Raw genomic sequence first — 16,442 nt, 5'->3', positions numbered from 1 at the left:
AGGTGCTGAGCAAGCCCACTGCAACCTTGTCGTCTTTAGTTGCAGAGTCCCACACCTTGACCTCAATTTGGTCCCATATTTCAGGATCATAAACTGTCTGATTGTTAATAAGGAGAATAAGCTGTAAGGTTACCAGGACAGTCTTTGTTTCAAAGGACGTATGATTCCCCATAACGTGCAACTGCTTACCAGCGAGAGGCAGTTGCATGCATGGGTCTGCTTCTCTCTGCTTGAGCTTCTTTCCAGCTCCGGTGTGCCATTTCCAGAGACTTTCTGTATTAGCTTCTCTGAGCAGTTTGCTGAGTTTGGCCGAACCTACCTTCATGAGGCAATCAATGTGCCTGTTCCCGTTCTGGTCTCCGTTCTGCTAGCCTGTTCCTTTCCTTTTCATTCCTTCTTTCTGCTTCTTTATTGATGACATAACTTCATAACATCGTGTTGCATTTTTTTTTTTTATCTTGAAGGCAGGCTCCCCTCTTATACCCTTCACCCCACAGCAGTCCTTTTCAAAAACAACAGTTCATTGATCAAACAAGTTTGCAAATAACAACAACGGCAAACACCCAGAAACTTTCATGTCTTAATGGCTGAAGAACAAGCAACCCGAGACTGCATGGAGTCTCCTGAATCACCCTTCTTTGTTCCCTCTAAACTCTTTTACATTCCTGATGGCCTCATCATTAAGAGTCTGATGTTACCATCAACCACAGGGCTCTCGACCCCCATGGCCACACTCCCAAATCTCCCCCTTCTTTATTAACATCAACCATTTTCTTGACACGAATTGCCACTCCACATATAACAGTCTTGAAGAGAAAATTTTAATTTATTTCATGCCAACTTCCATTCTCTAAAAGACATTCCCCTCTTTTGGGGAATAAATCCATCAGTTCACATTCTGAAATTTTGAGCGGTTTTATGGTACTTTTTTGTTGCATTTTGATTGGTAGGTAATCTGTTGTCATTAATTATCTTGCACATGCAACGGATGCAGATAGCATAAACACATATACACATATAGCATAAACACAACGCATATAGCATAAACACAGCCACCTGGAACTGAAATGGCAGGATTTGTAGTTTCCTACAAATAGCTTTCCCCTCAGTGGAATTTTTAGTTGTTATACAGTTTGTACTTTCTCTGCAGATCAGTTGCTCAATTATCTTGTCCACAGGACTGTACATGTACAGACAAAACAACTAGAACTTACTGTTTCCTCCACCTACTGGACTATTATGATCCAGTATCTTTTCATAGATATGAGGCAGCCATGAGTTCAATTGTAACTATATAGAAATGTTATCAAACAGCTATGTAAATGTCTACATAGCACCTAAATTAAATGCCTCAGTTATGTGCATCATCTACAGAAATGAGCGTGGTATCATACACACGTGCATGGTATCACACACAAATCACGATACTGTGCAAAAATACATGTGTGTGTGTGTGTACATATTCTAGGCTTCTATCTTTGAATCCTTCCCTAGTCCAGTTCTTGGTTACACGTTTATCTGTGCAGCACTCGTATTAGTCTATAAAGATTTTCCTTGAGTATAATTACCAGAGAATGGTCAAGTTTTCCAGGTACTTCCTGAATAGATTGGTGTCGTTGTAACAGCCTCTTTAAAGACTATCATCTCAGAAATTATGCAAAAATGTAAGATACAAATTAGACAAGTTTTTAACTAGAGCTTTGCTATGGCAGTCTGAGTGCTCTATAGAATGTGGCAGTTCCAAAAAATAGTCTGTTAAATATAAAAACAGTTGTTCACCTGTAACTCAGTTACCCTGTGTTTCTAGACTGCAGCTGATAAAAGTTACAGGATAAAATTCCTGACTTGATGTAAGGAATTTTTAAATATTTAAATGGAAAGAGGTTTTATTTTGAAAATATCAGATAAATCTTGGATATCCTTTGATCTGCCTTTTGAGATTAAAAGTATATATGCTAGTTATAATTAATCAATAATAATATTGCCAATGCTTCTGTAGAAGCAAACAGAGCTTTCCATGTTAAGTCCATATTTACAACAAAACTGTAATGACAATACTCACAATTATGTTTTCCTTACAGTTCATTGTCCAATAGACACAAAGGTTTTTCATTGCTTTACATGGGGAAAACTAGCATCTGCTCCTAAAATGGGGGAATTTTCATATGGAAACAATTTCTTCCACCTGCCTGAATAGAGCAAGCTAGGTTCTTATCACACACGGGCTCTTTGCCCTGCTCTGGCAGTTGGGATTGTCAGAATCTTAGAAGATAAAAACACACTTGTGCTATGTGTATGCTATCAGAAAGGCTCTTTATACTGCCAAAAAATTCAAGCATAACTGGGCATCAAGTCTTATATTTACTATACTCAGCCTAGTTTATGTCGATTCCCATGAAGAGGTCATTGTCTTATTACTTTGTCGTAAACAAAATGCTCTTTTGAGATGTTAATCCGTGATGTTTTTGGAGTAAGTATCCATGGATACAGGATACTTTGAAGACTTCAAGGAATTGGGAACACACTGTTAAATGTGTCTCAGTGGTGTTAATCATCAATAATTAGATCTACCTTTTCTTTGCTTACTTTTGAAAGCAAAGATCTTGATAATGAGTTAAGTGTAATGTATGTGGTTAATATGATGATAAAGTCTAAGGCTCTTCTAACAATTTTTAGGAAAGATGGATCAAAAGAGCCAATAGTGGAAATGAGAACAGAGGATGAAAGAATTACCAATCATGAAGATGGAAGCCCAGTAAATGAGCCAAACGAGACAACTCCCCTCACAGAACCAGAGTAAGTAGCTTGATTTTCCCCAGAGTCTGACACGGACTCCTCCTAGCTACAAGGCTGACTTCAAGATGGGAGGGAGAGAGGTACACAACAACCTTGTACAGCAACAGTGCAGTTCACTGGTGTGATTTTTTTTTTTTTTTTTTTTTTACAGTAGTCACACAAAAACATGGTACCCCTAATGCAACAGCCAAGGTTATCACCAGATACTTCTCTCTCCTTTCTGTGACCCAGACTACAACCATGTCCTAGTGTTATCCAGCCCCAGGATGGCAACACCACTATAGTGGGAGTTCTCCAGCATACCTGGAGGTTAGCAAGTATCCAGGGAAATTTTCTGGCCCTCCCTGCTGCCCTGACCCTTGTGGTGCTCATTCTCTGCTCTGGATGAAGACAGACCTGATGCCAGCACCCAGGAGGCACAGGCAGCCCTGCCCTGCCCTCACTGCCCCATAGCACCCCTGCCCATGGCCCATCATCTCCAGGCTCCTCAGCAGCCCATGCCCGGCCCTGATGGGATGTGGGCCCACACACCACTGCTGCCCCAGCTCTGCCCACAATGCTGAGGGGCTGGAGGGTGAACACTGAAGGGCCTGTTCATCAAACGGTACAGAGCCCCGATCTTTGATGGAGTTACAGCGTATTTTTTAACAAGAGAGAATCTTCTTGTAGGACAGTCCCTTTCTCTTTAATCTTCTGAAAAATACTTAGAATTTGTATTGAGGGGTTCTACAGAGAACCTGGTTATCTAAGAAGTCATAGTAATGTAGCTATAAACATTACAAACTCTGGTGGGTTTTGGATATGTTAGCAGCTTAGGTACCAGTGCCAAATTGTTTAATATCTTCAAGACTAACTGTTGAACCAGATCTTGCAAATACATAAGATGCATTTCCCAAGGGACACAATACAAGGAAAAATTAAGTTTGCTTCTTTCCATTTCTCCCAGTCATTAGAACAGCTGTCAGGAGTGAAATACTAGAAAGTTAAGATCAAAAATGTTTTATTATTTTAATGGGGGGAAAATAATCAGTCACTGGTGGCAGGAAAAATAGCTAAATCATTGGGACAACTGATTAGGAGTTAGATGGGTATCATGTCCCTGGGAGAATAGGACTGCTGAAAGATATTAATAATGATGACTCTTTCTTTCTTGGCAATTTCTTCTCTGACAATTAATGGCAAAAGGCAGCAGTGCAAGGCGCAGCTGGATGGTGGTCAGATGGGTTAGCTAAAGATTCAGGACAGTGTCACTTACAAAACCAAAGATGAAACAAGAAAACATCATGCAGGCAGGACATCTGAAGGGACACTGGTTCTGGGGGAGCACTGCAAGACCTGCTTACACTAGTCATAACAGATGAGACAGAGAAGAAATATAAGTTGCAGGTGAGGTGCCACTGAAGGAAAGGAAGATGAAATAGGGTAGAAGTCTCTAGGTGAGAGTAACACACAAGCACACTGTGAACAACAGGTTATCATCCAGGTCATACCCCAGGGAGGGGCAAAGATGACCAGCAGGGATCATGGAGCAAAGAACTTAGCTTGTAGGAGGGAAGAGTTTGAAGGGTCAATCAGAAAGTATTCATAGAGAGAGACAGGAATGTCCTATGTATCTGAGGAAAAATATTTCAGGATAAGAGATCTGTCTATGCGATACCTGTCTCTTGACCACAGAGTCAGCCTAACTCTGTGCCTAACTTTCAGGAAGACTTTTTTTTTTTTTTTTTTTTTTTTCAATTAAGAAACATAAATCCAGGCCCTATGTTACTTTACAGAATGGTAGAATATTCTGAGTTGGAAGGAACCTACAAGAATCATTTGAAGTCCAACTCCTGGCTCCACATAGGTCTACCCAAAAATCAGACCATGTGTCTGAAAGCACTGTCCAAACACTCCTAGAACTCCAGCAGGCTCACTGCTATGACCACTGCCCTGGGGAGCCTGTCCCAGTGCCCGACCACCCTCTGGATGCAGAACCTTTTCCTAACACCCAGCCTGACCCTCCACTGTCCAAGCTCCATGCCGTTCCCTCGGGTCCTGTCACTGTCCCCAGTGTGCTGTCCCACACGGTACTCAAGGTGAGGCCATGCCAACACAGAGCAGAACAGGACAGTCACTTCCCATGACCAACTAGCAATGCTATGCTTGATGCACCCAAAGACACTTTGAATAATAACATAATGATACTCAGATATTTAAATGCAATTTAAGCATTTTTGTTAAATAATTAATAAAAGGATTATTTTGTTTTACAATAGTGGAATATTTTTGTTACATTACTCAGCATATTACTCAGTAATCTTTATTTATTTTAACTCAGGTGATTCTGTTAAAGCCATATTTGGAATCCATTTGTGATAGATTAGCAAAAAGCATTTTTACCTGAAAGTAACAAGTTCTAATCATACTATCAGAAAATCAATTTAAGCTGTGCATTTCTTATTATATTTCTGTAATATGATGAAAATGCCACATGCAGCACAGTACTATAATTACATTCTTAGTCTGATATTATATTTCTAGTATTGATGGAGTTTTACTTAGTAATAATGAATCTGTGTGAATTTTAGTATCAGAATAGGTTGGAGTCATTTTCCTATAAAATAGTCATCTAACAGGGAAGTAAATATTCTAGTTAAAGCCTTGTGTCGGTACTGTCAGCAGAGTGTTGTAGTTTTAGGCCACTTGCAGTGTTAGGGGAAGTAAATATTATTATTGATTGATAACAGACAGAGACTGATAAAAACAAAAGAACCTATTAAAGTTTGCCAGTCCTTTTTTTCCTCCAAAAAGCTTTTACTGTAAAATGCTTTAAGATTTGAAAGAATTACTGTTTTCACAGCTGAAAAATAAAAAAAAATAAAAATATTTCAAATAGGCATAGATAAACAATAATTAGGTGTAAGAAAACTGATGTAATTTGAACATTTAAACTTGATTTAGTTAATTAAAGCAGGAAAATATTGAATCAGATAATAGAGATTAAATATGAATTAATATTTTAAACAAAGGGATAGGAAAGTTTCAAAACAGCAAAAATGTTGTCATAGTCAAAAGTGTTTAAAAATAATAATAAGGTCAAATAATTTGGTATTTTTAATGAGGAAAACCTATAAACCTTTTGTTTACTTCTAGGTCACTTTACTGCTCTTCTTGCTGGCATGTAAAGGAAAACTAAAAATCCCTGTTTGCATAAACTAAAAAAAAATCCCTGTTTGCATAAACAGGGATTTCAGTAATATCTGAAACCCTTAGTAGGGTTTTAGCAATATCTTCCTATTTCAAATACTTATAAATTATTTGTGACATGCTCTTAATCTACTTCTCCAAAAGTAATTGATTTAAATTCACACACAAAATATTCTGTCAATTTCTAGTTATTACTTTGAGTAAATAGTCCCTCCCTTTCATAGAATCATGGAATGATTTGGTTGGAAGGGACCTTAAAAAGACCATCCAGTTCCACCCTCCCAGCCATGGGTCGGGACACCTCCCATTAGATCAGATTGCCCAAAGCCCCATCCAGCCTGGCCTTGAATGCTTCCAGGGCATCCACAGCTTCTCTGGGCAAATCTGTTCTAGTGCCTCGCCAACCTTATAGTAAACAATTTATTCCTTATCTCTCTTGGTTTAAAGCCATTATTCTTTGTCCTAGAAGAAATTACTCTCCTTTTATATGAAACTTAATTAAATATGGTGATTTTTTAAAACAGATTGTTTTGCATCATAGGCCTTTAACACGGGTGTGTCTCATAAGCCATGCTTCCTCTGCCACAGTGTTTTATCCTTTTTTAAAAATAGATTTCTGCTGTTACCATTCTTTCAGGTGTCGTGTTGTGGGCTGAAATCTGTTTCCTTTGGTTGTGCCATGTGAAACAAACAATTACTAAAGTCCCTCTGTATTCAATGCCAGACAGCTGATACACATCCTACATATTTTACTATAATAGAACAAGTTAGTCTTCTCTTTGATTTTTCTTAGATACAGGTTATGCTTACTGTTTAACCTCTTCATAAATAGCAACTTACTAGTTCATTTCAGCCAGCCTAAATATAAGACTGGGAGTTTGGGTATTGCTTTGTTTTATTTATTGTTATCAAACATTGTTATTACAAGACATTCCTAAGGGATTCCTCAGACAGGTTTGCAATAGTATAGTGCTCTTTGGGACATCAAAGCAATCACAGTGGAAGATTACCGAAACATTTTTCATAACATTTGTTATGAATGAAAAAAGACATATGCATACTATTCCCTAGTTAGAAAACAGAAAGCAAACCCAAACTGGAATCAGGATTAACAGCTACTATGCCTAGGAGATATTATTACAGGAACATCTGCCTAAACCATACATATTTTTCACAGATACATTTTGACTGGTAGCAGGGAATCTGATTTTCAAGAAGTCAAGAATGAAATCTGTGTTTTGTCTTTCCTATAAAGTAAGGGTGGGGGACTCTTTTGGCATTGGAATTTAGGGTTTTAAAATAAAAAGGGAATCTTTAGACCGTTTCTGAAATTAAAATACTATCTGAAAGTCTTCATGCATTCAAACATGAACAGCTTTTATCTCAGGGATGAATGTAAGTGGACAGCTTCTTATTGTGCCATTTCTCACAAACTTAGTCTTAAAAAAGTTGTAACTTAGTAAAGCACTTTGCTTCTTTGACCTAGTGAAAATAAATTGTAGAAGTTTGTAAAGAATAACCTCCATTACCTCCTTGAGCTAGAAAACATTATTTCCCTTACCTGTGTCTTGGCATAGCCAATGGTGGATGTCTTCTTTCATATGCAACTGCATTTACAGTTGGAAACAGACAAAAAAATAAATAAATCTAGATTCCACGAAAGACTTGACTTTGTGTGTTTAGCAGTACCTTAACGAACACATAGCTCAGGGTCACGTTCACAGAATTATAGAAGCTGGCTATTTGGCATTCTATTATTTCTTCTGTCATATTGAAGAAACTATTTTGGGCAGCAACAATGTGCTTATCATATGCCGTTTAGATTTTTCTGTCTTTACAGAATTCTGGAAAGAATTGATATGTATTATTTTGAGAATAAGAACACTAATACTCAAAGCAATTGTAAATTATTTCAGTTAAGTATGTTTTTATAAACACTATGGGCTGTATTAACAATGTACATACTGTAGACTTAAATTCCAGATGATGTGTTGTGTTTTGTAACTACCATGATTTCTCCTTTCTTCTGATAGGAAGCTGCCACTAAAGGAAGAAAATGGAAAAGAAGCTTTAAATCCAGAAACCATAGAAATCAAAGTTGCTAATGACATCATCCAGTCAAAAGAAGATGATAGCAAAGCATAGAAAGATAAACTACAGCTATCTGGATAATACATTTGGATTGAAGCAACCCCATGACCAAAACTTTACAGCTGACCTTAATTTCTTGGGAAACTTAAGCTTGGAATAGTTAGTACATGTGTACATATGATGAAACAGTTTCTGTCTACAGTTCCTTTCTATTTTTTTGTTTTGTTTTGTTAATGGTTTTAGTATGTAGGTTTGCTGACACCAAGTCCCATGGTATACATTTGAAAAATCTTCAGAATAAGAACTGTAATTTATTATATGAAAAAAGTATGTCTATTTAGAAGAATACTTTGCAAAGCACCCCTAACCACACATCAGGCCTCTGGATCTTACAGTGCGAGCTACATACATAAAGTGCCATCTATTATTGTATTTGTTTCCATTTATAATAAAGCAAAAGTTTAGGTTGCCTTTAAAAAAAAAAGAAGTCTCAGTACAATATTTAAGACCTTGGCACTGGCAGACACTCAGTAGTCATTCAAGCTGTGAATATCACTTGAAACAAAACAAAATAAAAACCAGACCGTCTTCAACAGCACAGAGCCAGCTACACCTGCAGTTTCACCTGGGTTTTCTAGTACAATAGCAAAAAAATGACAACCATGATGTACAGATTTAAAACAAAATGGCTGAATTTTGTGGAAGTATATTGGTCTCATCCTAACTATGTGAGCATAATTCTGAAAGGCCCCAAGATTTTCAGAATGTCCAGTTTTCTATATTAATGTTTGGAAGGTTGTATGTAAACTGGAATGCAGGAAATGTGCAAAAAGTAAACTCGTTTTTGGTAACTTGTGGCTTCAAATGAAACCTTATAACACAAGCTCACATTAGTTTCCCCAATGTATTTATTATACAGTATTCATTCTTCTTTTAGTTACAACCATTTAATCAAGGGATAAACTGTATTTTATGGTAGTAGATATATTTTCACCACAAACCAGTATGTGAAATATTTAAACTTGAGCTTATTAAAGAAGCACTTCTTACGTTATGATTTCATATCTTTTGTCATATCAAGAAACAAAAGAACAGATGGTAAGAAGGACTTTGGCTAAATGGTTAGTAACATTTTAAATTTTTAATGAGTAACATCTTGTATGAGGCCAAATATATATTTTTTTTCCCTGTCAAGCACTCTTTAAGATAATCTTTTTTTATTATTCAGGCTAATATGCACTACTTGAAAATTTGGCTAATTTATTTGATGAAAAATTCATTCTTATTATTATTGATTTAATGGTGTCACTAATATGAGTAATACATTTTGTTTCCATTTCAGCACAGTGTATCCACACCTACCAAATTGTTCAAATTCTTGCTTTGGAAAGAGTAGATAAATCATATAGGATACTAGAGTAGAAAATTTTACTTGGTGGGATTAAATTGTAGAGTACTTTTTGGATTCTCCACATCTAAGTCATGAGGTTTAACTGTAGCCTTACTCGGCAAATTATGTCTTCTCCATGCTATATCTAAATTTATCTCATATTTGCAGTACGTAAACTGCCTAATTTCACAAAGAATGTTATCAACTCTTTGCTGATATTTTGTAGTAATGGCAAAGTGTTTGACTTCTGTGCAGCAAAGCCAAAATTGAAAAGTAAAAGAATGTCTTTAAATTTGGGGAAAATGACAGGTTAACCTTCTTGTTAACCCAATCATTAGTGCTTTTGAAAGAGTTAATGAGGACATAGTTAATTTATGTATCTTTCTTATTTTTCAATCCCAACTAATATTTTTTTTTCCCAACTTTTCCTTGCTTTGGGAAAAAAAGATACAATGAACCAAGTATTGAAGACAGAGGTATAATGCTGGTGTGGCTAGGATAAGAGGCCAAGTTCCCACAAAAAACAAAGTGAAAAGAATGGGTAACAGCAATGTAGGATGAAAGTCATGAAAGAGAACCATTTAAAACTGCTGCAAAGAGGTCTCTTTCAATGCTAAGGCACTACTTCTGGATGAAAGAAAGATGAATATACTCCCTTATGGTCTCATTGTTGCTACTATGAACTGTGCAGGCAGTATTACCAAGTAGCTCCTTGCCTGTTAAATTTCTGTCCTGTTTCTTTCTGAGTAAGTACACAATGAGCAGGACTGTCCCCTAATCAATAATTAAGAAAAATGGTTGTCTCGTTTATGTATGTGAATATATATTCTTTCTACAAAGTATGTATATGCAACTGGGCTTTCTCCCTCCATTGACATGCAAGGAAGGGACCTGGAATATTGAAGTAGTTGAATGCAGATGGTGTGGCTTGAACCCACATCATCTCATGCAGTATTTTTACCAAGGTGAGGATGAAGGTAGGAGACCTTCTTTCCTCTTCTATCTGTCAAAACAAGTTTAGGTGATGCTGTACATACTCACATGAGTCAAGGTTCATTAGACAAACAGTGCTTTTTCTGAAGCCAGCACGGTTCCTGTGGGCAGGGCTAATCCTTTCTAGGCTCAACTGTAGTTGTATTTTCAATTTTAGTCCTTTTTCTTCAGACTTATACAAAAGACTTTCATGGCCTAACATCTATAGGTTGGTCAGTGGTGGTGGTTTTTTTTGTTTGTTTGTTTGTTTTGTTTTGTTTTTTGGAGGGGGGAGTTGTTTATTATTTTTATTATTATTTTTAAATATATGGCTTCTAATTATAATGTGAAAGGATTAGAAGATTTAAAAGGTCTCTTCAGCACATTTAGTATTAATACTCCTGTCCTACTCTTCACAAGTTAAATATACAGCAAAATTATCCCAATAAGGGAAGCAGAAGCAGTTCCCAGTATATTGGATTACAATATATTTATTTTCTTCCTGCTGTAATGTCTATTGCCAATTAGGCTGAGAATTTAACAGTTCAAAATTATTGGCATACTGCTCCAAGAATGCCTTTTCATCTGTGGACTAATATGTTATCTCTTGTGTTTTGACTATGATGAAAAGAAAGATGGCTTTTTATGAAGAAAGCCAAACTATAACTATAACAGGATGCTCAAAAACACTGATATTTGCAAGTATTTCCAAATGAGGGACAGTGCATAGTAATTTGTAAGGTATGTGTAGAACTGGAGTAACATCATTTCTTTATTTTTTCCTAATCTAGACTAAAAAGAAAAGAAAAAAAAAAAAGGTATCTGTATAAGTGTCACTTTTACTGTCTAAAAGTAATTTTAAGTGTTAGTATGAAATGTCAGAAGAGTTGGCAGAATATAACTACTTTTAAAAGTAATCTGAATGGTTATACTAACATACTCCAGGGAGAAGCATGGGAGGGAGCTATTGAAACTATGGACAAAATGGAATGTGGCAGTGACAATCCATTCAACAAAAAATAAGGAGTAAAATTAAGCAAAATGACTTAAATCTTATTATTATTATTAGTAGTAGTAAAAATACATTCTGATTTACCACAATAGTAACAAAACAATAAAAAATTAATGTTTTACAATTTAGTATACAGATGTACTATGGAGAGTTCTTGTTTTTTGTTCTGGTTTTCTTTCCTATTTTAGTTTAGTTTAGTTTTTACTTATATGGTATTTGTTTCTTTTTCTGGTTGCTTTTGTTGTTTTGTTTTTCGGTTGTTTTGTGGTTGCAGAAATATTTATGATTCTGGTGATGCTAATGCCTAGCATTATAATGTGACAAAGTTTAATTTATTTAGGCCTCAGTCTTGCAAGAAGTTTTGTGTGGCTGAACCCACTACTCGCATGTAACCCTACTGGCACCAGTGGGGTCAGTGTGAGCAGGAGGATGTCCTTTCACGTAAAAGCTTGCAGGATTGGGTTGACATATCTCTTCATAGATATATACAACGTATTTACACAGTGACAGTCATATACAAAGGCTGTTTGACAGCAGTCCGTGGTATAGTAAATTCCACCTGCTGTCTTCAGCCTCTGCATTGATGTTCATCCAAAAAAGTGGCTTTCTTTTTATGATGGTAATTATTTATTTAAGTGCCAATCATTAAACTGTAGTATAATAATCACACCATTTTTTCTGTTTCCTAGACCAGATAATGGAAATGTATTTGTGCCTTTTGATAGCATGCCACTCTACTTTATTAAAGAAAAAAAATCTTCAATAATTTGTCTACAAAGCCTATTTAAAGTATTTGAAAGCTTTATCATGACATACTTTTCTGCTCAGATATGCTCAAATACTCATCTAAAGTAAACTGGAGATAATATTTGCAATTCACGTAAATATTTTAAACACAAAATTTACTATTGAGATCACAATTGTAGTGAGGGTTTTATATGGGTGTGTTACTGCTGAAAATATTCAAGTAGATGGAGCACATGGAGAGTAAGTAGGGGTGTTTTGAAGTTGACAAGTCAGATAGAAAGTCTCCTTAGTTCTATTTAGGCAGTTAGACCTCAAATATTAACATCTTTGCTCAAATCTGGAAGATGATGAGGAACATCTTCCCACCATTTTACCTCTGGAGTAAAACTGCAGTGAATATTTGTTTTGCAGCCATTTATGGCCTCACCATCTCTGTGTAAACTGTCATAGGAAGTAATAATATCTTCGTTGAGTAATGTTGTGTCTGCTGGGTGATATTTACTCCCGATTAAAGAGCCTCCAACAAAATTTGACTGAAAATGTCAAGACCCTACTTAGTCCAGTTAATTTATGGAGGGGTGCAGATAATGCTACAAGAAGGGCCCCAGAAGAGCCCAAGTCTCACTGGGGTTTAGGACAAAAACTTATTTCAGTGGGGCCTGAATTTCATCTCCTCATCTCAGTGAGGCTCCACATGTCCTCATCCCATCACATCACCTTTGTGAGCAGACACCTTGGTGTGAGTGGAATTTAAATGTCTTGATAGGCTCCTGCTAACATTTTGCACAGGGAAGGCTTGTCTATCAGGAGTTTGCAGTGATCAGAAAGCATGGATAAAGATATCTGATCATGGTTTTATCCCATACATTAGTATGTGCCCAGAATTAAGTAAAACATCCCTCTAATTAATTCACTGTGGTTGCAATACTTTAGGTAAAGATGAAAACATTCTAGGAAGTATTGTCTCTTCTTAAATCAGTTTGTTTAACTTCAGATAGTTGTGCTGATCCATGCAAAGCTACCATAGTTAAATGATTTAAAAAAAAAAAAATGGTTCTATCCCCTTTTTCAGTTTTTTTCGTATCATTTCCTGGAGTACCCAATCCACTTGACAGCAGCGCTGTAGTGGTAGGGGAAAACACTCACTAAACTTTAAGTGATCTTCAATATTTCTACTCAACATGTAAATGTGTTCTTAAATCATTTCATTTGAACCTGAACCAGAAAGAAACCTTTCTACTAAAAATTTGACTTTGGACCAGGTTCTGAGAAGTCACAGTTTACTTGTCTCCCTCTCCTCTTAACAGGCATTGTGAACTTCATGATGTTTGACTTTCAAACTTGAATATTGGCCATTTTTAGCCCAGAGAAATTAAATAGATATTTATTGCCAAATTTATATTGGCAGTTTTACGTCACAGGTGAGATTGGGAGTGGGCAAGATGACCAGCTGCAGTGCTGGCAGAATTAAGGAAAGCTACCAAAGAGAGAACAGGTGCAAGAGAGTGAGCTGTGAGAGTGCTCAAAAACTGGGAGATCCTATAGTTAGTAGTGGGGAAAGGAAAGTGGGGAGCTACTAAAAGAAGAGAAGCTGCTGCAGACTGTGAGAACTAGAGAATGGGCAGTGTAACTAGAGAATGGGATGCAGTCCTACTGCATCCTTCAGGTCTGCTGTGTAAGTAGGCTGCATTTTTAAATCTAAAATGTAGGGTTCAGAAAAGAGGAAAGAAGCCCTTGGGGTCTCTACAGGTTGGTGACAGACATATAAAGCAATCAGATTCCCCATGAAGATAAATTTCTTTGCTCATGGTGTAAAGTTCTCACAAAGAATTTTGAGCAAAGAATTTTGACAAGATTAAAAAAAAAAAAAAGCTTTCCTGCTACAATGAGCACTCAGCATGTATTTGTATGCTGTGTACAGTATAAGCTAAAGCATACCATATATTGTTTTTGTTATTCTACATGTTGTTAACAGCCCACTTGCGATATATACCACCTGAATTACATATTGATAAGTTAGCTACCACCGGAGCTAGTTTGTTTATTGTTTCAAAACCTTATGTCCCTATGAAATGCTGTGTATATATATATATCTCTATACTGTAAAAAGAAGTAATATCGCAGATGATGGTTTTGTATTTATGAAAGACATTGAAAGTATGGCTTAAAGTATATCAATTATTTGTCACTCTTCACCATTTGTATATTAATAGTAAAGATACTTTTACTTTAATGAAGTGTTGTAGTTTATATTTCTTTTTGCTAAGTGTCTTTCTGTCAAGGATGTCTGATTCATTAGGAGAATTATTGCCAAAAAGCATATAAATTATTTATTTTCCCCCCATTATAGAAGTGCTGAATAATACTCAAGCAGATATGCAATTTATTATTCTCTTTTCTGTCATAATACATCATTGTTATTAAAAACTATTATTGTAACATCCTGAGTCTCCAGCAGCGTTTGAGGCTAAGAAAATTCTTTTCCCAAAGAATAAGTGCAACATTTTAAAGGTATTTAGTATATCCTAGAAAAAAGATGTTGTCATCAAAAGCTAACTTGCTCTGCCAAAGTTTGAGCCTTCCAAAAGGTTTGTAATTATGTCAGCAGTGCCAGGTCATAACAGGCTGGGCATAGTCTGCCATGAAGTGGGCTTTTATTTCATTGTTGATTTGTATCCATCAGAGATAGAGGATGAGTGAAGCACGTTCCAGACAGTACTGTTTAGCCACTTTTCTGAATTGGCAGAGCAGCAGTCATGCCCTCTGTTTTGCTAGTGCTGAAATTCTAAATTCCCAAAGAAACTTGCTAGATTGTGTATTAGTGCCTAAGTTTCAGCTTTCTGAATGCAACCTAAGCTCTAACTAACTATATGAGCCAAAGGATTGAGGGGGCCATACATAGGAGGAAAAGTTTTGCACAACAGTGTCCTCATAGCTTTACCTTCTTCATTCCTTAAGCTCTGGTATAAACATATGTCTTAGCTGTGTGCTTCCTTAAGTGTGAGTGACAACATCAACAGCTGGCAGAATGGTCTCCATGTTGTATTGAAAAACTCAGCCTGAGAGAATTGATTTTAGTTAACATCAGTGTGCCACTGAAAGTTTTTATTTATTTATTTATTTTTGTGTTTAGGTATGTGCCTTGCTCAGAAAAAAACAGATTTCATCAAATGGTGCATAAATTCAGTTCAGGCATCTCAATAGTTATCTGCTCAGTGCACTGATGGCAAGATAGATCCCCCTTTAATTTACAGATGAATGGTAAATACAACTATTGTGAATGACTAATTATACAAAGATAATATCTGACACCTTCAGAAACAATCAACTTTTTTTTTTTTTTTTTTTTTTTTTTAATTCAGCCTTGATGCTATACATCCTGCACTGGTATATTTCAGACTTGCTACTCAAAATACAAGAAAAAATATTTAAAAGTGTTTTCAGATACCCTGATAAAGACAATTTACTTACCCATGTCATTGTTAATAACCTAGACACAGATAACACTGCACCAAAGAAAATAACAAAATGGAAAAAAATGTGTCACGCCTTGTATTCTTGGCTAAGCAAAAGATAGCTAGTTTTCTCATTTGGGCCCTGGCAGAGCACGATAAACTATATCTGTAAGCTCATTGCTATGTGGAAAATGCTTATGCTTGAGGATGTGGTTTAAACTTCCTTAGTCATTTATTAAACGTTACCAAAAAAAAAAAAGTGTAAAATTTAAATTTCAGCAATTAATTTCTTTCACAATCAGTACCAATATAAAATATTGTCAACAGTGTTACTGGAAAAGCAGTATAAAATACATACGGCAGTAGATTGATCAGGTCAGGCAGTGAATTTTTAAAATCCGTTCATGCACTCTAATGAGAAGATGAACAAAAAGTTTTGATTTAAAGACGAGTTTTTTTTTTTTTCTATTAAGCAAAGTCCATCTCTTAGTCCAACTAACGATGGACAAATTATATCTCATTATTTTCAAATGGAAAAAAAAAGCAGTTTTGTTGTCCTAGTTCAGGACATAATGAACAAATTTTACTTTGGCACAATTTTATCATGGGGGGATGAAATTTATCATTTATTTATATCTGAAGGGCTAAATCATCTTTAACCACTCAAAACATGCTATGGACTTCTGAGACACTTTCCAAAACAAGTAAAAAAAAAAAAAAAAAAGTTTTTGAAACAATTGCTTTCAAATAGATTTGAGAATTACTGATATCTTTAAAAATAATATATGTG

General features: G+C 36.0%; 1 protein-coding gene across 1 annotated transcript in view; it reads left to right on the top strand.

Annotated features, from left to right (window-relative positions):
- NCAM2 (neural cell adhesion molecule 2) overlaps window positions 1-15,911 on the top strand; it is a 290,357-nt gene extending 274,446 nt beyond the window's left edge. The window contains exons 17-18 of the mRNA XM_068690047.1: window positions 2,677-2,796; window positions 8,019-15,911. Coding sequence (XP_068546148.1) covers window positions 2,677-2,796; window positions 8,019-8,130 — 232 coding nt within the window. The 3' untranslated portion in view covers window positions 8,131-15,911. The remainder of the gene's footprint in view (window positions 1-2,676; window positions 2,797-8,018) is intronic.
- Window positions 15,912-16,442: the final 531 nt, after the last annotated feature.

The sequence above is a fragment of the Anas acuta genome, chromosome 1 (assembly GCF_963932015.1).
Source record: "Anas acuta chromosome 1, bAnaAcu1.1, whole genome shotgun sequence".
Taxonomy (NCBI): Eukaryota; Metazoa; Chordata; class Aves; order Anseriformes; family Anatidae; genus Anas; species Anas acuta.
This window is presented reverse-complemented; position numbering and strand designations above follow the sequence as displayed.